The sequence below is a fragment of the Ipomoea nil genome, unplaced genomic scaffold (genome assembly GCF_001879475.1).
Source record: "Ipomoea nil cultivar Tokyo-kokei standard unplaced genomic scaffold, Asagao_1.1 scaffold1770, whole genome shotgun sequence".
NCBI classification, from domain to species: Eukaryota; Viridiplantae; Streptophyta; class Magnoliopsida; order Solanales; family Convolvulaceae; genus Ipomoea; species Ipomoea nil.
The window spans coordinates 2,504,303-2,526,341 of NW_017618198.1; the positions used below are offsets into that span (position 1 = coordinate 2,504,303).

Here is a 22,039-nt window from a genome sequence, read left to right on the forward strand (position 1 = left end):
GAGAGTATATTTGATTAAAATCAATTAAGGGTCTCCGCGTGAACCCATAGGGGCTACAAACTCGCTGCATATCATATCACCTTGTTATTCTTACTTCTCTTTCATGCACACACCCATTTGTAACCTTCAGGGTTAACGCTTAATGGTGTATTGCTATATAAAGAGAATTTATTCATATTAGCGAGTCGAGCTATGCCTTAATTGCTCCTTTATATATTAAATAGTCATGGCACTTCTGGTGCCTAACTCTGGATCCAGATTATCATATAACGAGCAATTTGTAATGGCAATTGTGTTGTTGACAACTATAACCTTTTTGTAAAACTCCCATATCTGTAAAAAATAATGGCAATTTCTAAAACAACCAGATTCTAAACATTTCCCAAAGATATTTTGATCTGGTCGTTCCGCGTCCCTAGTATTACGTTTGTTTGGTGCACCTATAAGTCTTACCAGGGTTTTTCGTCATCTGGACGAACGTCTGCAGGACATAATTATTCAAGCTATTTCAAGAGTGACAATATTTCTTTACTAGATCTAGTATTATAATTCATATCTTTTTCATCGATAGATCTCCTACACTTCTGGCGTCAAGGAGTATCGGTAGATATATTTGGTCCATGTTGGGGAAGGTACATGGAACCTAGTCACTCTTTTATGATCGGTATGATCAATAGATGTATTTGGCAGATTATTTGCTAAAATCGCAAATAGATTATCTTTTGAACTTCCAGTTCAATCTAACTAGTACATGGATTTAAATAATGAAGATGTTTCTATTCTTATGAAATTTCTAGGCATTCCAAAAAGCTACGGAGTAGTATATTATCTCCCCCTAATGCCGAGAAACAATCTTCATTAGGAATGCAGTCAACGTACCCACTTATATGTATTGATCTCCTATCATGGGCTTTCGGTATGTAATCAATAGACGGAGGTTTCTTTGATAGCCCTTTTAGAGGTACGTTGTAGTGGTGATATAAAATAGACTGCGCAAATAAAATAACGCAGATAGGGAAATGTTACTTCTGAAACCACGTACTAGGTGAAAAAGGGGGTATAACAATCCTTGAGGGATTGATTTGTGATATGCATCGAGTTAGACTTAGTAAAAAAAACTTGACTCATAGTAACGTCAAGCAACCCTTCGGGGATTGATGGGATAGGTTGACCATTTTTGGTCAAGAATTCATTGTCAAGATTCATCCTAAAATGATGACTTAGAGAATTAAAATCCTTAATCTACCTTCTGGGCAAATAAATATACAAAACAATGAGGGCTATAAATTTAAATATCATATGCCCAAATCTCATGTCAAAAAGTTTCTATAGCAGAAACTAGCACTGTAAACATGTCATAGCCTTTAACTATTATCACATGCAAGCTAAGGTTTAGCAACGACAGGTGCAACCTAATCATATTGAGAATTCATGATATTGCCACACTTATAAGTAGGGTGATGAATCTCAATAGCTATAGCCTATAGCAAATAATTAATTGCCAACAAGAAATAACAAAAGCTCTTATATGAGCCTAATCAAGAGATTATATGCTAAAAGTTGTCAATTAAAGAGAAGCATGCAATAGCATGTGATATAATTGTCCCTTATGTCTTGGACACCAAACTCTCTATTGAGTCATGCACATCCATTAAATAAAGAGTATCATGTTTGGTACACACAAGGCATAACATGACAAGAGATAATTTTATTAATTCATAAATTAGAAAAATGAGAGAAGTACCGTTCGTCGAAGAATAATGAGCACATGTTCGCTGCCGGGCGCATTCATTCCTATTTCGGGGAGTCAAAAATAGCATTTTTCCAAGCAAGCTCTCATTTTATTTCATATTTTCATATCAGCATGAAAACATCACAAAATAGCGAGATATACAAGCTGAAACCGGCAGAAAATTTTCAGAATTTTGACCTGGATTGCAAAATTTTCTGGGGGAAAACGGTAACACATTTTGACACAAAATTTGGCAGATATGTAGTTCAGCAAGTCTAGAACGTACATAAAAATTTTCATGTCAATCCAAGGTGTGGAAGTATTTTTTCTAAAAAATTTTCTCAACATTGCTCCAGGCAGAAAAATAATTGGAAGCACACTGCCAAAACTTTACAAATTTTTCTGGAATAACCAAAGCATATTTTTAACAAAATATTTTTACAGACATCAAATATCACGAGTCTAGGTTCTCCAGAAAATATTTCATGCCAAAAGGAGTTCAACAAGCATTTTTCACGAATTTAATTTTCAAACTGCGCCGGTCAGAATTTTCAGGCAGTGATTACTATGTGAAAAAAAATCACAACTTGTTTGCTTCAGGCAAACCAACATGATGTGAGTCAATTTTGACTTTCGGAGAGTAGCATATAGCATTAGAAATAGAAGTTGCAAACTTCATTCATGAGCCAATAGGTACCTTAAAGATCAATCCTATTTGAGGTCTTCCAGACCTTATTAGAAAGTAGCCCAATCATGGCCAAAAATATTGTCATGTATGGAAGATTTAAAACTCAGAGAGTTTATTCCAAAAAAAATCTAAGTTGTTTTTGTTTCTTATAAAAACAATGATATTCAAAACACTTAGTATAATTGCTCTTGGTTTACCTTCTGGGCAACACTATATTAAAAATTTAACACTATTATTTTGTCTAAATACAAAGATTTGAGATCTTCAATGATCTAGACTCATGACAAATAATCAACATAACCGAGTACCAACACAATAAATAGACTTTTGAACTCGGATTATGTAAATTATCATAGTACAATTATCGTATAATTAGTACTAAGGATTTGCCTTCCGGGCAAAGCTATATTTGAAAACAGCCTATAGCTTCATGTATAAAGTGTGAGATACATCTCAATGTGCATGCATATCAAATAATTGACAGTTTTTAACAATTAATAGTCGATAAAGACATGTGTTCAAGAAAATATAGTGTCACATGCACATAGTAATCCACCTGCAAAATATTAGCAACCATAGCATCTACAGGGGTGTTATTTGCCTTAGGCGAAGCAGGTTGCTTCCCTTTCACCAAATTGGTCTTAGTGCATTCCTCCATGTAGTGCTCTTGGCTAAAACAATTAGTACAGAACTAGGGAAGCACTTCAAATTCCACCAATTGGGAAAATAGTTCGCCATTTGGCATCATGACAGGGATTTCATCCACAGGATGGTAAGAAGAATCAATTTCAATTGGCACACGGGTATAATCATGGCCACGTTTTGCAGCCAAATTACCATAACCATGCTGGTTAGAAACAGAAGAGAGATAACCAGAGCCACGAAACCCCAAAAAAACTTGCAAAAGGGGCCCTTATAATTGTAAAAGTATGGTCATTCTTCCATGAAGTAATTGTCTAAATTGAAAAAGCATTTTATGTACAGTCCTGGGGGAACAATTCCAGGAGGAATCTGAAGTCCTTAGGAACAAAGGTGAAAACACTAAGGCAAACTGATGCTTCTGATAGCAAACTGGAGTATGCCACAAAACTATTAAGAAGAATTATAATGTACGTCTTGCTTGAAATTATTTTTGCCACTTCTTCCCATAGCCCAGGGCCTAAAGGCAACTTTTAACAGCAAGTCCGCCAACTCAATAAATGAAAAGCAATATCATTATCAATTTTTCGTTGTTCATAGCATAGCCAAAAAAATAAACCCAAACTTCCCTCATTATTTGAGAGTAAAATGATTTGAAGCTATGGTTGAGGTTGCATTTTGGGGGTTAGATTCAAGAGGCAACCTATGACTATGGAGATAGATCAAATAATAATATTGCAAAGGAAATCCAATAAATTCAATCTGACCTGCTATGAAAATTCAGCGGCTTCTTGCGGCTACGAAAATTCAGCAGCTTCAGCGACGGAACACCGACCGCCTTTCCAGGGCGGAGAGAAGATCGATTCCAGCAACTTCCAGCGCGGATGGGAGATCGATTGCCGGCGTCAAGTCCGGATCGCTGGCTGATTCCAAGGCGGGGAGGCCGATGATCTGTTATGGTCTCCTACGCAATCGACCGTCAAGTCTCTGGCGTCCCTGGTCCGCTTTTGCCTTTCGCAGCTTCCCATAACAGGATCAGCCGACGAAGAGGGTACGTGACTTTGGTCTGCTTCCCCTGTACGATACTCCGGTCGTCGGCTGAGGAGGCCAATCTGGATCGCCGCGGAGAAGTCAAGGGACACGCGGAGCTTTCCGATATGGATTGTCCCAAGCAGACGGCTTCAACCAGAGAGATAAATTTTAATCGACCCAAGTCTGCAAGGATGTCGCGAACACGATCCAGGTTTCGTTCGATCGAGTTTGAAAGTGATCGACCCCTTTCCATAACCGTCTCAATAAGGCGGAACCTTTGAGCCGAACAAATCGCCGGAAAAAGGTGGCCGTCGCTGCCAGAAAAAGAATTGACCTGTCTTCGGCCGAAACCTCAATTGGCTAGAGCACGGGCTGATAACGTGTTGTAAAATTAAACAGTAGAGAGAAGAAAGAGAGGGATATTCTCATTCATCTGTATTTTTCATATTACAACAAAACATATATATAATATACATTTGTAACGGAAGGTAATAATGGTAGACATAAATGTGACCGTTATATCAGTTACATAATCAACTCATAATGTCCACATTTAATTATATTTATAACATAATCAACCTTTTAAACCTTATAGTTGAATGATGTGTACTTGGGATTTTAGATTAAGAGATTATAAATTTAATACTTAACTTTAACAAGTGATTAATCAAAACGTCTTCTTTTTGATACACTAAATAAAAAGAGAGAATTCAAAATTTGTAAATGTCACTAACTATTATATTTGGCATATACCTTAGTTGTTAAACACGCTCTACACATGTTAGTATAAAGCCAAAATACATACAAATTCCGTCACGCCTCATGCAAGTTACTTGCACTAATTTAAGAAAAAGAAGAAGAGGAAGAAATGGACTGGAAATAAAGATTACAAAAGCCCCCCACTCCCTTTTAAGCTGTTCCCTAATAAATCAAAAACTTACAAAGCCTAAGCCTTGAAGCAAAGCCAAATCACATAGCACTTTATTTTTCCTGTTTTCCTTCATGGAGAATTTGAGATCTAACTCAACAAGAGAAGGAAAGATGAAAATGGAAAGCTACTATGCTCCAACAACCATGAAAGATTTAAGAAGTTTCAGCACATCTCAAGCACATTATGATGCTTCTTCTCCTTCTCCATCTCCTCCTCCTTACAAGGAGCTGAAGTCGAAGAACAGCAAGGCTGGCAGAGCTCCATCGGGTTTCGCCTCGAAGAATTGGAGCTTGAATGAGTCGGAGTTGCAGAGGAAGAAGAGAGTGGCTGGGTACAAGGCCTACAGTGTGGAGGGGAAGATGAAGGGCTCTTTCAGAAAGAGCTTTAAGTGGATCAAGGACTCCTGCAATCATGTCGTTTATGGATGGTGGTGATTACTTCACTCTAGCTCCTGTTGTTGAATCTTGATGCCTTCTCTCTGGTGCCCATTTTTCTTTTTAACTATTTCAGACTTCTTTTGGGGGTTAATACACAATACTATAATGCTACAGGACCGGACTCGGTTTAGTCTCACAAAAAATACAGTACTACATCATGGATCACTATGACAAAAACTCGATTTATCATGCATCAGAATGCAACTATATGTTGATTCTATAAAGATATAGTGTAATGGAGTGTTCTTGGCCTGGTTTGATTATGAATTATTTTCTGTGTTTCTTGATATTGTTATTGGGAACTTCTAAAGTATCATGTATGCAGAATTCACAAGGAAAGCAGCAGTCATATGATCACAAATCACAATCAACTTTGGAAATTAATCAAGCCGAGAATCACACAGTTTCATAGTGATGATATCAGAAATGACACAAATGCAGAACTGTAAAAATGAATAGAGGAATTTTGAGTCTAAATGGGAACTGTATTTAAGTATTAAGGAATAACACAATGCAAAACTCTAAACAGGTCAAAACTCAAAAACTGTAATAAGTATTAACAAAACATAACCTAGATGGACCTTGATTTTGGGGGCAGCAACATGATGACATCTTTATTATGTACTTGTTTGGTGCATGATCTGATTGGTATGTGGTACTCATAATCTCAGCTCACACCGCTTCTTCAAAGAAACCGGGGCTATAAGCAACATACTTTCTCAAGTATTTAAGAGGAGAACACGACAAAAGCAGCAGCTAGTAGTGTGATTTCTCATCATTGCCAAAACTTAGGCCCTCTATACCTTTAAGAGTGGACTCGATATTTTTAATGTTGCTGTTTCTAGTTGAGGAACTGCATTTGTTATCGAATATAACTGGAGAACTCCTTTCAGCAGTACTGATCATTTTAGGAATAGCTCCAGGGCTTGCATGAGTTGTATCTGCTGCCCGGGTGCGCGAGGGGTCAGATTCAACCCCAGCAGTCACACTATCACGGATGCTAGACACAGCAGGTCTCCTTGATGAACCGCTTGATTGGATAATATTTGAACTAGACAACTGCAAACAAGATCCAGTCAAATCGTTGCTTTTCACTTCATCTGATAGACTAACAAATCATCTTTCTAAACACCAAGATCAAGGTATGAAGGACAAGTACCATGCATGCCCAAAAACTACTAGTGCTTACCCCTTTACTCATGGTTGAGTCATGAACAGGACCTTTCTGTTTGCTCCCAGAACTCAAAACCAATCCCGTGTTTCTACTATTGACCAGATTTCCTGAAGACCAACCAGTGGGTAGGCCTTCCTCACCACCTGCAGAATAGTAGGAAGACATGCACTTTGATATCTGATTCCAAGATACATGATGCATGAGAATATGAGATTGATGGGCTAAAGATACAATCTATAATCATGTAAAGCTTGCTAATATTGTCTTTGGCTTGAGAATTTGACATGGGGATCAGATAATCAGAAGACGCCCACCTGTTTGCTTATCAACATTAGCAGCAGTATGTGGCATCCCTGAACTTGTTGCACCAATACCACCCTGTTATGAAGCGAGTATGCACACATATCAAACTTGTTACTTGAACAAATATAAAAACTGACCTAAGGAACTCACATGACCACAAGATGGAGGACTTGGAAGCTGTGATTGCTGATATTTCAGAATTGTCCAGTCAAATACATAATCAAATTGAAAACCTAGATGTATGCATCAAAATATCAGTTGAATGGAAAGTTCTGGCTGGCATATCTAGACATTTAGGTAAAATGCTGATTACATGAAAGCTAGAACCAAACCTTCACGAATAAAAAGGTCACGGAAAAGTCTCTTGAGATAAGCATAATCTGGTTTGTCTACAAATCTAAGTGACCGACAGTAGTGAAAGTAAGATGCAAATTCTGTAGGATAGCCTCGGCACAACACCTAAAGAGGAAATGAGAAATTAATTTCTGCATAAAATGTATTATCACTTGCAGAATAGAACCATGGAGCATAGATTACTTCTATAGATGTAGAAACTTTCTTCTCACTGATTTTATCATACTTCTGCTTCTTTGTACCAGCTTTTAGCCCCTGCCATGGAAGACTGCAAATTTGAAAGTTTAGACTGTCAGTAAAAGAAAGACAAAATGGACATACAAGCAAGAATATTTACCTTCCTTTCAAAAAGTACATCAGAACATAGCCAAGTGATTCCAAATCATCCCTCCGGCTTTGTTCTTTATAGGGCAACAAGAAGGAATCAGGGACACCCATGTCCAATTCAACAAAAATTATTAATGTACCATGAAGGGTTAGAGAAACAAAAGTATAAACGAAATGACAAACCTACCAATGCCAAGGTGAGTGTTCACGCTTGCGTATCTGGCTGTTCCCGTCAAATTTTTATTTTCTCTGCATATTACATACAAACAAATATATCCATATGGGTAAAATGGTTGTTCGGACTGAATTCAACGATTATAAGTAGGATAACCCAAAGGAACATGCTACAAGATTACATGTAAATCAAATAGACATATAGAGTTTTATCACAATGTAAGCCCATCTTTCTAGACCAAAAGAATAACAAGTATACCAATTTATACATGAGAGTTCAGAGGAGCTCACCTATATGGTATATGCTGATGAGTAGACGAGTCCCTGTACTTTTTAGCCAGCCCAAAATCAATAATATATACCTATGACAAATCAATTGCGTTACTAAATCAGAGTCTATCAGCAAACCTATAGATTTGGCAGCAAAGAGTTTTAATCCATACCTGATTTGCACGCCTCCCTAAACCCATAAGGAAGTTGTCAGGTTTTATATCTCGATGAAGGAATGATTTTGAATGAACAAATTCAACCCGATTTATCTGAAAATAATGTATTACCAATGAAAAGATGAAGGGCAAAAAGATCCTAAACAAACTATACATGAGGAAAGCATGACACTACCATCTGATCTGCAAGCATAAGAACAGTCTTTAAGGACAGCTGCCGACTACAGAAGTTAAAAAGATCTTCTAGACTAGGCCCTAGTAAATCAATCACAAGGCCATTATAGTCGCCTTCAACACCATACCATTTGACATTGGGGATTCCGGCTACCAAAATGGGAAACAAGCTCAATGATAAGGACATCAAGAGAAACAGCTATTATCCAAAACAAGTTAAAAATGACATATGGCCGGTAGAATGAAAAATTACTTCCTCCTTGAAGTAGTTTGTACAACTTCGCCTCATAAAGTAGTTGAGGGTGCTTCGTCTTTACATTTTCCTGAATACAAGAACGAGCATAATGAAGGACTATAATAATCGTCAACTGCTAACAACCACATTAGAAGAAATTAAAGGTACAATTGTCAGAAATTTCTGATTATTAACGAAGTTGTTGATGTCACAACAAAGAATGATTTCATAAGGTTTAGCAAACTATAACTTTGGTTAATGCAAGGCATGAACAGAATATTGCACACTTCAAGAATCAACATTTGTAACCACAACTCGGATCAATCGCAGCCACAAGCACCTAGTCAAAGTGCTCACAGAGGCTTCCACATTCAACTCACAAATAAGGTCAAATAACAACAAATTCTAAGCTGTGAAGGGCAACAGCCATCTTAAACAAACCAAATCAAATTGTAAACATGGCTTACCAATCTTTCAATAGACTACTTAAACTGTGCACACATTGATACAAGCAATGAAACTAGTTTTGGTGAAGATACTAAACAAGGAAAAGTTACAAGCCTCATACATATGCATTTATGCATGCTACCAGTAACTACATTATGATAATACCGATAAATGCACTATTGGAAAGTTTTAAAGCCTTTACTCTTTTACACCCTTCCCAAATACAGAAAAATTTTCAACTGGGTGCCAGACTTTAAAAATTATGTAGAGCAGCCTCCTTATAAGGACATACTACAACTCTACAAGGCATGTTCTCAAGTTACTCACAAGCTTAATAGCAACCTCTTCATTAGTCTGAATGTTCGTCCCTGAAAAATTGTAAACATATATATATTAGAATTAGAATAGAAACATATATGAACTATTGATTAAAAATGCAAAATTTACAGTAGCATACCGAGATAGATCTCTCCAAACGAGCCGCCACCGATTTTCCGACCCAGCCGGAACTTATTACCAACACGAGGCTCCATCAAAACCTCTCTTTGATTTCAAAAATCAAATGAAACCCTAAGTACAAAGTTATTCAAAGAGAAGCGGAGAAGTACCTAAATTATACTCCGTAATTTGTATAGGAAAGAAGAAAAAAAAAAATTAAAGCAAGAATAGAGATCCCAGAAACATTTTTTGGGGATGAATTTCCAGATTTTCTCAGAATTATCTACATAGCTGCTTCATTGAGCATTGATCCCTTCGAATCGTGATCTTTCGTCTTTTCAACTTTCATAGCGATTATGCGTGTTTCTCTTTCAGGAAGAATCATCTTCTTCTTTTTCCTCTTTTCAGCTCTTCTTTTTCTAACGCTGTTCATGGTACGATGATTTCACAATAACACGACGTCGTTTACACGCGAGCTGCCTTTCATAATTCATACAGCGGTTTTTTTTTTTCCCCTTTTCCCCCTAAAGGCCGATATATACTATATTTAGCTTATCGAACAAAATTATGAATAATTTTAATATTAGCAAGAATTTAAAAAAAAAAAAAACGAACATACTCAATAGTTATAATTTTTAAGGAGTTTTTGCATGTATAATTAAGAAAGATAAAATATGAGGGAAGGGAAAAACGAAGAAAAATAAAAATAAATAAATAAATAATAAAGATTTACGCGGCACGGGCGCGAGATTTGCGCCTTACATGAGAGAGCGTGGCTTTTATTCTTTCTTGGTAGGGTCTACAAATCTGACAAAACCAAACTCCTTTATATCAAATCTCAGAGAGCGTGGCTTTTATTCTTTCTTGGTAGGGTCTACAAATCTGACAAAACCAAACTCCTTTATATCAAATCTCACTTATTAACTCTCTTCCGATTTTCTTTTCTAATGTTGTTGCTTTGGAAGCTCTTTATGAATAATATCTTAGTTTGGTTTTAAAAAAAATAAAAATAAATTCTCACTTACTCTCTCTCTCCTCTCCTTAAGTATTGCCTCCTAAAAAATCATTATTGGGGTTACCCTAACTCGAATGAAATATCATAAACAGAATATATTATGTATATATATCATGATACATTCTAAATGAACGACGTATACATTTTCCAGTTCCCACGCATTACATATGACCTTATTTTTCTGAACCCCAAATACAAGTATGAATTTGCTCAATTGTTATTATGCGAAATTTCAAACTATCATGAAATCATGAAATGATACAATGTCACATATGCGAAAAGTGCCAAAAAAAAAAAAAAAAAAAAAAAAAAAAAAAAAAACAGATAGATGAGATTCTTCTCTTGACATTGTTTTTTCTCTAGACTTTTTTCAAAAAGTAAATAAAAAATAAAAGGGTTATGTAGGGATGGTGCACATTGCCCACACCAGCTGTCCACATGTCCGTTGTGGGTGATTGGGGTGGTCAACCAATTTAAATTTTTTTTTTTTTCTTTTTCTCTCTCTTTCGGCTAAACTTGACAAGCTGCAAAAACTCATTATTTAAAAACGACAATCAATGTGATTGCTCTTAGAGATGTGCAATGGTCGATTCAACAAATTTTAACATCATCGTAGAGATCAAAACATTTTTCACTAAATGAACTTCATATACACTTCATATATTACATACTTATTGTATGATTGAATCTTGCCTATAGTAACTAGAAATTAACCATTGAAATAAAATGTGGACCATCTTTATAAGTAGAAGAGTTTAAAGTGCAAAATTGAAAGCCATTAACTTGAAAAAGTCAAACAGAAAACACACACTATACCTAGGTTTTCTTTGTGTAATAAAATTGTATAAAAATTGTACTCTACATACAACCTTTCTATGAAGTAATCAATGGCCTAGATGCAGCCCACTATACTGCCAAAATAATATTACAAAATCACTAAAAAAAAAAGAAAAAAAAGAAAAGGCCACAGAGAACATTGCAAATGGCCCAAAACCCTAATTTATACAGTAGGGGAAAAAAAACCCAAAAAACAAACAAACAAACAAACAAACAAAATAATTACTGCAGAATTATGTTTGTGAAACTTCTGTTCTTGTAGCCATAGATGAGTACTTTTTCTGCAATCTAGCTTTTAACTGCCCAATCTTTGCATCTACTCTTGCAGTGAACCCAATCTTTGTCTTCTCTCTCGCCTTTGATCTTTCTCGTGTCCACATATGCTGATCTTCGATGTCTTTCCTGCAGTACTTGATTTCTTGAATGATGTGATGATCCATCGGGCTGAAAGCTCGTTGGAAAGATATGTGGGCAAGGTACGGGAGATTACACGTGACTGTTACCAAAAGCGTGGTGACCCAGTAAATCGGGGCAGGGGCGAGAGCCTCCACGAGGATTTGATAGGCGTTCCCGGAGATATTTGGCGAAACTGCACCATAGAATAGAAGAAATATGTACCACATGGCAATGCTTCCCCAGATAAGAATATGCTGTATCCATGTGAAATAGCTCATCGTTAGCGCGATCTGGCAGTTGACGGCCCAGATGACGCAAGTGAACATAACGGTCCCGACAGCTGTCAGGTCAGCAGTCTGTCCTCCGGCTCGGAAGGCTTGATCGTAGAAGATGATGAGGTTGAGGAAGAAGATAATGAGGGAGGTGTAAAGACCGTTTCCCATCCACCCAAATATTCTATTCCAATCAAAGAACAAATTTTTGGGTCCTTGCTGATAAAGTGCTGGAAACTGCAGATTGCATTTGGGGTTTGAACGAGTAAAGAAACAGTGTGGGTTTATATAGATATCGATCTGATGTAAAAGAAATGGTGCCCAGAGGACTAACCTGTAAGCAGATTTCGGAAGACACATCCTGCTCGAAGACTCCAAGTGAAATAACAGGCAATGATGTGACAACCACGTTGAATAGTAACATATACAGATCATCATAGACGGACTGCCCAGAAAAGCCAGTAAAAGCTTCATAGTAAAAGAGCGTGAGGCCAAATGCGATATTCTTGTAGAAAAAATAGCATATCTGAACAAAACATTGAAATTGAAGTTAGGGGACATGTACAAGACTGAAAATAAAGATAAATGAAGACCGTATGTATAAATGTGGCTAAATGCTTCTTAATAATAACCCTTTTTAAACCAGCTTGGTTGGCGTGAGTGGCCGTGCACTCTTGTCCCTTAAGAGAAGTCGGAAGTTCGAACCCCCTCTCGTATGGAAAAACCAATCTGGCCAACACTTTGCCCCTTAATTGGGCCAGGCCGGTGCGAACGGGGATTAGTCTGAGTATGGTAGTGGCTTAAAAGTGTCTCCTACAGTTAGGGCCTGCTCAGGACACCTCGTGGTCTAACCAAAAAAATAATAATAATAACCCTTTTTCTTTTCACTGAATGAAAGGAAGTCACCAGAAGAAGCCAATTCATTACCATCTGAGCAATTCGTTTGTAGCACCAGTGACCATGTACAACAAGAAGTCTCTCCAGAAAACGGAACTGTGCAATAGCAAAGTCACTAGCCATCACCGCCTGCAATAAAATCAAAATTATATAAAACCCTTAAAAACCACACACAAGGCCAAGAAATTGGGTACACACATACACGTGTGCATGTGTATAGTCTTCTTGGATTCATCAGGTTTTAGTACAGAATATTTGACAATCTCAGATATCATAGTATTCCAGTGAAACCCTTTTCTATCTCGGGAGAACCGTGTGGCTCAGACTTAATAGTATAGCAAAATCTTTGATGCCTTAAGCATTTCTAAATTATTAGATACTTTGTGCTCACATCACATCTTCCTAAAATCGTGCAATAAATTTTTTTTAGATGCACAGTTTAAAGTTATCCCATTAGAATGCATTCATTCCTGACCTGCATTCCTTCTGCACCACTGATTCCAACACCGATGTCAGCTTCCTGAATCATTCCAACATCATTTGCACCATCCCCAATTGCCAATGTGGTTTTTCCAGTCCCCTGTTTCACTAACCTCGTCACCTGTGAAACCAAAGAATAATATATGGACAGAGACTATAAATCAGAGCTTTCTGACCATTTAAAAAACGTCATCAAAATTAAAATAAAAATTGAAGACATCTTACCAGAGCTTTCTGCTTAGGAGATACACGACAGCAAATAACAGATGCACAGCCAACAGCTAACTCCAAAAATTGGTGCTTCATATCATTCTCCAAAGCATGCGCCAGAGTTTTTCCATCAATAATCAATGCAAATGCAGCAAGTGGGTCTTTTTCAAGTTTGATCATTTGAGAGGCATTTGTGATTTGCATCAAAATACTCTCTTTGACAGCCTGAGGAATAATCAACAGCGATCAAGAACCATACAAGTTTTCTAGAGTCCTGAAGAGTCTTAGTTAATTAGTTTATAAAAGTCTACCTCATTGGTGTCATTAGCTGCTGCATCGGTGTTTGCTGATATACAGATTTGCCTCATCCCCTGTCGAAGCAAACTACAAGCAAATCTGCATAAAACAAAATTCGAGTAGATTACTTCGAATCCAATGACAGAAAACTATGCAGTATGGAATCTCTTTCTCGTAGCCACAGACCCACCCTATATTGATGGCAGTTTCCATCTTATCACCAGTCAGAACCCATATCTTTAAACCAGCTTGTGCTAGTTTGTCTATGCATTGAGGAACCTGGCATGAATAACCAAATTTCTAAGTCAGAAAGGAAACTAGGTCCAAGTTGATAAACCACTAGTGAAAAACATACTCCTTTCTGCAGTTTATCCTCTACAGCAGTAGCTCCAACAAGAATCAGATCCCTTTCCATCATATCAGATAACCGTTCAAGCATTCCTTCCCTATCACTTCCTAACGAAGTTTTAGCTTTGGTAAACTCTTCATTCCAAGCATAGTATTCAGCCTCATCAAGCTTTTTGTACGCAAGTGCAAGTGTACGCAACCCAGCTTCCCCATAATCATTCAAATGCTTTGCTGTAGCTTCCTGAAACATTCTCCCATTTTTCGCTAATCTATCAAAGATGATGCTGTAAAAAAGATGTAAATAGCAGAGTCAAATTCATGATTGGAAAAAATAGCTAGAAGCTAATCTCAAAAAAAATTACACAAGACATAAAGATGCCCCCCACCACTCCACCTCACCCCTATCATGGAGGTCGAGAGAAGGGGTGGGGGAATTATAGAGAGGGAACAAGTAAAGAGTGACAGAAAAGCATGTTGGCATTTAGATGCTGAACAAGTACATTTCTATAGCATTATAAAGGATGTTAAAAATAGACCTGTCTGCTCCTTTGCATAAGAGTAAAATCTGTCCATCCTCATCCTGAACAATAGCAGACATTCTCTTCCTCTTGCTTGTGAAGTCCAACAGATTGAGAAGTTTGACTTCCCTAGAGTTTTGGGGAAAAAATCAAATTAAAATAAGATACCCTATTCAAAACATAATTAATACAGGAGGTAATGCAATCCAGTAAGCCACTCCCTTAATGATAGTCTCACCTTTCAATGGGTTTTAGATAAGAAGGAAATCTCTCACGAACAGCTATGCTTGACTGAGTTCTTTTACAAAACTCAAAACCAAATTCTCTAGCAGCAACGAGAAATGCAGCTTCATCCGGTGACTCTGCTTCATAATTGAAGCTACCAGTCTCCTCATTTAGTTCAGGTATTGCTGTGTGACAGATTGACAGTATCCTGAAGAATAACAAAATGACATCTGCATTTGGCTCATTTACCCAATTTCCATTCATGAGTCGGTTATCCTGGAAGCTAAATCCCTTTATTGCGGGTTTTGGGTCATTTTCATCTTTACCAGAAGTAGGTGTCTCTATCTCAATTTCTGATGCACCAAATCCATCTCCATTAGATTTTCTTTCAGGGTCCATCTCATCAAATTCCATGGCCATTTGCTTGGCAGCTGCAAGTTCAACATCACTAGCACGCTTCCCATATGCAGCACCAGCAATTGAGCATTTGAGAAAATCCATTTGGTTGCATGTCAAAGTACCAGTTTTGTCAGAGAGGATTGTGTCAACCTGCCCTAACTCCTCATTTAAATTTGATGTCCTTGCTTGAGCAGGAGTTCCAGACTCTTCATCATACATATGAATGTCCCGATTAATGAACAGAGCTTGTAGCACCTTGACAATTTCAATGGAGACATAGAGGGAAATGGGTATTAAGTATCCATATAATATAAGGGCAGTGACAAGATGGAAAATCCCGGACAATGCAGGTCTGGATGTATTGTAAAAAACATTCTCTTCGTCATCAGGATGTAAATACCACCAGTCTGGCATCTGGAACTTCGCCTTCACAGCAAACCCCACTGAGCTAACTAAGGAGATCAACACAAGGAGACTAAAAAGGATATAAATAATTTTGTCCATTTGCAGTTCTATCTTACTCCTTTTTGAGGGAGACTTTGTAGAGTTCTGCATAACTTTGCTGTCAAAACCACTGAATATCACCACTCCATATACATAAGTTGTATTCCTAAGCTTTGAATCTCTGAGGAGAATCTGACTAGGGTCAAGGGGATAGGTTTGACGGTCATATTCAAGGTTACCCTCAAAAGTGTAAAGATTGGGATTGGGATCTTCACATTTTATGGTTGCTCTAAAGTCTTTGAAAGACTCATCATCTTCCAAGGGTAAGGTAACCTCCAAAGCTCTTTTGACCTTCAAGTTGGTCTCTCCATCTAAGTTCATTGTTTCCACATAACAGATCCCATCTTCATAACTAGACGATAAAAGAAGTAAATCTGCTGGAAAAAATTGATCCTTTTCCACTTTCACAATGTCTCCAACCCGAATCTTCATCCATGGTCGAGGCCGAAAAATGCCATCCATTTTGTGGACATTAGCTTTCCGGAGATTGACCTTCATATCCTGGATGAACCGCCGCCAGTCTTCCAAGGCTTCCTTGGCCATACTCAACCCAACAACAAAGATTAACGGAGCTATCATACTAAGAGCTGAGAATGGTGAAACTGGTGTGAGTGAAAGGATTGCCGCCAGAAGAAAGTACAAGTTGGCAACACGCCTGAATTGCTCAAAGATAGCCTTGGGTAGGAACGTTAAGACATTGTACTTCGTGGTTGATATATAATTTGAGCAGTACTTGAGAGGCTTCACTTCATGAAGTTTGGGTTGGTTGCAACGGACTACCCGTGAATAACCCGGGCCTAATGGGTGAGGCCCCTCTTCTTCAGAAGCTTGTGGCCGGACACATGCAAATGTGTACAAATTGCTCCTGCTAATCTTTGCCCTTATTCTTCCTCCAGCCATTTTCGCTTACTCCCTTGGATGATGAGCTCAGTTCAATGGTAGCACCACATGACTCAATCAAGGGAGGAGGGTATACTAGCCTGCTCACTGGCAACTGAAGGGCAGCACATAATAAAGCATCATTATTAAACTATCTTTGAAATTCAAATGATTTGATTGAAAGCTATGATAGGAGAATAATAAAATCTAATATAAGAAACCAAACACAACAATGAATATGCACCAAAAAGACCCCCAAAAAATGGAAACATCATTTCATATTCAGAAATCAGAACCTATGTCCTGCAATAACTACAGAGTACCAACTTCAAGAATCAAGTTCTGGAATAAAATCTGAGTCAATAAAACAATTGCCCCCCCACCCCCAACTACCCTGAAGACAATATAGCAAATTCATAGCCTAATACCATCTATATATTAAATTCAACTATAAGCCCTCAAAATCACACAATTGCATTCACCCATGAAATGAAGTAGAATAAGAAAAACCCAAACAAAAAAAGGGAAATCACATTGCATTGTCAGCTCAAATTGAAGTAAATAATCTTCTTTCTACTCAATCACACGCGTATACACATGAATATGAAGAAAAAACAATCAAATCAACAGCACACCCCTTGAAACAAGGTTTTCAGTGAAAAGATTTAAGCTTTCCGAGAAAATACAAACGCAAAAAATGGGGAGAATACCTTAACTCAAAAGGGGTAGGTGAATTCTAGGAACAGACCCAGATAGGAAAACAATGCGAGGGAGGGGATAGAGCTGCAGAGTTGCAGAGATCGCAAGTGTAGAAAGAGAAAGTAAAAGAAGCTTTAGAAGTTTAGAGAGAGAGAGAGAGAGAAGCTGTGGCTAAGCAATTGAAAACTGGGCTGCTTTTCTGGTCCAAAGCCGTACCATTTTTTGTCAGTATTTTTTCTGCAGTCTGCTCTACTTACTCCGTAATACCGAATTTGAAGGGAAAATCAATTTTCTTGGAAATATTAATATATATAAAAAATATATATAATAATCGCTTTGCGTAAGTATGGGTTTAAGAAGGTTTGCATTTTTGAATAATTACATTTGGGTCCATAAGGTTTCTCATCAATGTACATTGACCTTTTATTTTTATTTCCATTTTATGCTTGGATCTTATCTCTTATGAGCTTTTTATGTTTGCATGTGTCACATTTTGAGTGTATATTGTCAAATGTAATTGTAGTTAAATTATAATGATAATTTACTGATAATGTAATAAAAACTACAGTGTGTAAAAAATGAATATAAATAATGAAAGAGGTTTCTACATGGACAATGACAAAATTTTTCATCTACAATTGTTAATGGAAAAAACTTCAAATGACGTCATTTTCCTATCTAATCTACGTTGTTACGTGGATCATGTTCCACAGTAAAATTTATCATTAAATGATTAGGTACCAAACCTATCCAATAAATCCAACCGGACCAATTTAAGTAAAAATCCATGACCCAATTAAGTGGTTTAAACTTGAAAATCTAATTTTGTTAAGATTTTGTATCAAATCATTACTATTTACTAATATCGACGAATACTCACACAAATATCCTCTACATTAATGATTACAATTTGCAATATTGGGTGACTATAGTATAAGTAGAAAGTTTGCATATTATACACAAAAGTGACTTTTCTTGTTACTCAATTTTCTATAATATATAGTTATACTCATATATTAAGGTTTGTTTTCAAGAACACTAAGTTAATACTATTTAATATTTAAGTATGACTACATATTATTTGGTGCTTTAAAAAGATAACCAAGGGAATGTGACATTCCAAAGCTCACATTCCGGTGTTTGGTTCATATTATCTCAGGGAATCTAACATTCCCAAGGAATGTCACATTCCCTCCACATAGGATTTTGAAGGGAATGTGATTCCCTTCAAAATCTTAGGTAATCTAAGATAACCTTGGTTATGTTAGTTATATATATATATATATATATATATATATATATATATATATTTATTTATTTATTTATTTATTATGTTATGTTAGTTTATAAAATAATTTTGTTTCTCAAGTTCAAGATTTTAGTTAATATTTTAAAATCATGTGATTATATATGATACCGTTATCTTATTTATTTATTTTAATTTTTAAATTTATTAAAATATATGAAAATATGTTTAAGGATATTATAGTGTGTATAAAAGATAACCCTAAACCAAACATCATTATATTACATACCCCAATTTTAACCAAACACAGGAATCTAACATTCCCAGTAATCTAACATTCCCAGCAATCTAACATTCCCTAGGTAATCTTACATTCCGTGAACCAAACGACCCCTATTTGTGACCTTATTACATGTTGTTTTTAATATTTTGAATTGATTAAATCTATTAAAACTTATACGCAATAATAATTAGGTAACACTAACACTGTTGCCATTTTAGATCTACATTATGCATAATAGTATCTCAATTCCAAGCATCCAATAATAATAGTATTAATGAATAATTATGTCAACATAATCCTAGTCAAGATGATTGGGATAATTTACTTCATTGTGATCATTCTTTGTAACCTAAAAATAATGTCAAGGGTTTACGGTTAATTAATAAAAAAAAAAAAAACAGGGGCTCCAATAGTAATGTTGAAAACTTTTGATGCTTCAAGAAAAAAAAAAAATTATCTTCAAAAGCGTTATGATAATATCAATAAAAAGGGGCTACAGCCTACATGTGTCTTCTGCTTAAAATTTAAGGATTTATAATAATTAATAAAAATATCGGGGTGCAGCGATGCAAAGAAAAAATATATATAAAGAGGGAAGTACAAGTCGCCGGCCGTCGGCCGCCGGTTGAAGGGTTTTTTTTTTTTTTTTTAAATAAATTCCGGCGAACGCTAATTACACTGCTAAACCCAATCCACCACATTGTTACCCGTATTTTAAGTACATAGCAAATGAAATATCCAAATAATTCCTTCCAAAAAAAACAAAAATCTTTGATTTTAAAAACGCGTTTTGTGACGTGTGACAAAACCCAAATTTTGATTTAATTAAATCTTTGATTTTGTAGTGGTTCATAAATTAATTTAATTTTTCATCGATTTTAATTTAAATGAATAAAATATTCAAATATTGAATTAATACTTATCTATAAATTTTGTTTATTTATTTATTATTTGAATACAGCGAGGAGAAAAACCCAACAAAGTCCTAAAAGAATTTAAATTGAACAATACTTATTACATCTATGAATACCAATGACCGCACACTAAAGACCGTAGACTGAAAAACACATATTACATCTACGAATAGCAATGACAATTGGATACCACGGAGATGAGTACCAAAGATTTTCAAACCAAGATGGCTTAAACTTGAGGATATTGCCTTCTCATATGTGCACGTACTAGTATCTTTATGAGCATGTTTAAATATACATATATAATTCATTCGAATCAACTCTCGTATAGCCTCTAATAAATGAAAACGGGATCCTATTAGAGTATCCATAGTAGTTGATCCTCGGTGCAGTATTTGAGGGGTTTGTAAGTGTGATTATGAAAGAGAAAAAAAAATGTGGGTGAAAAAGAAAAAGTAAAAATGAAATAAATTATGATTTAAAAATAGTGAAAAGTTATTAAATGTCAGCTGGCGGCTACTCTGACGTGCCCGCTGTGGGCGCAAGGTGCGCGCACCATTTTTTTCTTTTCCTGACATTGTTCGAATCCTTGCAGAAGGATTATTTTTGAAAATAACCCCACCCCACATTTAGAAAGAACCCCACCCAAGTTTATTGACCTAACATTAACCCCAAATTCTCCTACGATAAGAATGTTCTTACACCAAACCAATCAGCAATCGTTATTTCATGGATCATGGCCCACACACGACACATTTGTGTGAATTATAAATAAAAAATACATTATGTATATAGTTATGGCAGCTTATATCGTGCACTGCGGTGCATAATCGATTATGCACCGCGCATCAAAACGACGTCGTTTTATTTAATGAAAAAAAAAAAAAAGGGAATCCGTTTCGCGCCGTTCCGCACAGTTCCGCAAAAAATAACTCTGTTCTTCAGTTTCATTTTGTATACACTGCAGTTTCAGTTCAACACAACTACAGTTTCATTCAATATTTACACATTCAAATATGTGAAAATGTTATTTAATTTTATTTTATATACACTATAGTTTCATTAAAACACAACTACATGATCATTTCGATATAATTACAGCTTCATTGTACAATATACCCTCAAATATGTGAAATGTTATTCAGTTTCATTTTATATATACTGCAGTTTCATTTCACCACAACTACAGTATCATTTTGGTATAACTGCAGTTTCATTTGATAAAGGCCATGTTTGGTAAAATGGTTGTTAGCTGATAGCTGTTAGATGTTAGCCGATTGTGTTAATTAGTGGGTATAAATAGTTGATAACATTAGCTGATTGTAGAAAAGTGTTTGGTAAATTAGCTGTTAGCTGATAGCTGTTTGGTATAATTTCTTTTCTTAAAAAGCTAATTGAAAAAGTTGCTAGGAGTAACTTTTTGAATTTTAGCCTTTTGGAGTTGCAAAAAGCTAATTAACCAAACATTTATATTGATATTTTAACTAAATCAAACAATTAATAGTGGTCAAATAAGCCAAAATTGGCCTATAGGCCAATTTTTTACCAAACAGGGCTAATATAAAAATAATACGTGAGGCAGTGTCGATTTAGATACACTGTAGTGTCACTATGTTAACACTAACAGCGCGCCGTTTCTTTACTTAAAGAAACGGTATTGTTTTGATGCGATTATGCACCGCGGTCTATGATATAACGACTGTATATTTATTTATTAGCATGCCTGTAAATTTAATTGCAAGAATAGCTTTTTATTTTAATACTTAAACAATACATTTTTCTTCAACTCCAGATAAAAATATATTTCATCAATGCGTTATCTATCAAATTGACCAAATTATGTAATTTTATACTAATGGCGGGTGTGTATATATGCACGTTACATATTTTAAATAAGAATAAAATAAATCGTTTAATATAACTCTAATAAAATATTGTTAGTAGTGCTTTAAAATGAATATTTTATATTCTTCATAATTTAAAGTTAAAATATACATCGAAGTAATCTTCGGATACTAATACATATTATATGGTCTCCACATCCCTTTGGTGTTAAAATAATAATAATAATATATTGACAACTGAGCAA

General features: G+C 35.9%; 2 protein-coding genes across 3 annotated transcripts; both read right to left on the minus strand.

The window, feature by feature from the left end:
- Positions 1-5,886: 5,886 nt before the first annotated feature.
- On the minus strand, positions 5,887-10,011 carry LOC109192579 (casein kinase 1-like protein 2). Of its 2 annotated transcripts, XM_019343274.1 has the most exons (14): positions 9,551-10,011; positions 9,421-9,461; positions 8,665-8,734; positions 8,413-8,561; positions 8,235-8,330; positions 8,083-8,153; positions 7,805-7,866; positions 7,628-7,691; positions 7,474-7,558; positions 7,269-7,395; positions 7,087-7,169; positions 6,948-7,011; positions 6,649-6,776; positions 5,887-6,518 (listed from the first exon to the last, which is right to left on the minus strand). In XM_019343274.1, the coding sequence occupies exons 1-14, from the start codon at positions 9,624-9,626 to the stop codon at positions 6,216-6,218; spliced, it is 1,419 nt and encodes a 472-aa protein (XP_019198819.1). In that variant the 5' UTR covers positions 9,627-10,011; the 3' UTR covers positions 5,887-6,215. The 2 variants fall into 2 exon arrangements, with proteins under 2 accessions (XP_019198819.1, XP_019198821.1); XM_019343276.1 differs by lacking the exons at positions 7,628-7,691; positions 7,805-7,866.
- A 1,289-nt stretch (positions 10,012-11,300) lies between these two features.
- LOC109192512 (probable phospholipid-transporting ATPase 4) lies at positions 11,301-17,751 on the minus strand. Its single transcript, XM_019343188.1, has 11 exons — positions 17,519-17,751; positions 15,040-16,923; positions 14,820-14,930; positions 14,291-14,567; positions 14,126-14,214; positions 13,950-14,034; positions 13,654-13,863; positions 13,424-13,549; positions 12,979-13,077; positions 12,386-12,577; positions 11,301-12,288 (listed from the first exon to the last, which is right to left on the minus strand). The coding sequence occupies exons 2-11, from the start codon at positions 16,827-16,829 to the stop codon at positions 11,617-11,619; spliced, it is 3,651 nt and encodes a 1,216-aa protein (XP_019198733.1). The 5' UTR covers positions 16,830-16,923; positions 17,519-17,751; the 3' UTR covers positions 11,301-11,616.
- Between the last annotated feature and the right edge of the window lie 4,288 nt (positions 17,752-22,039).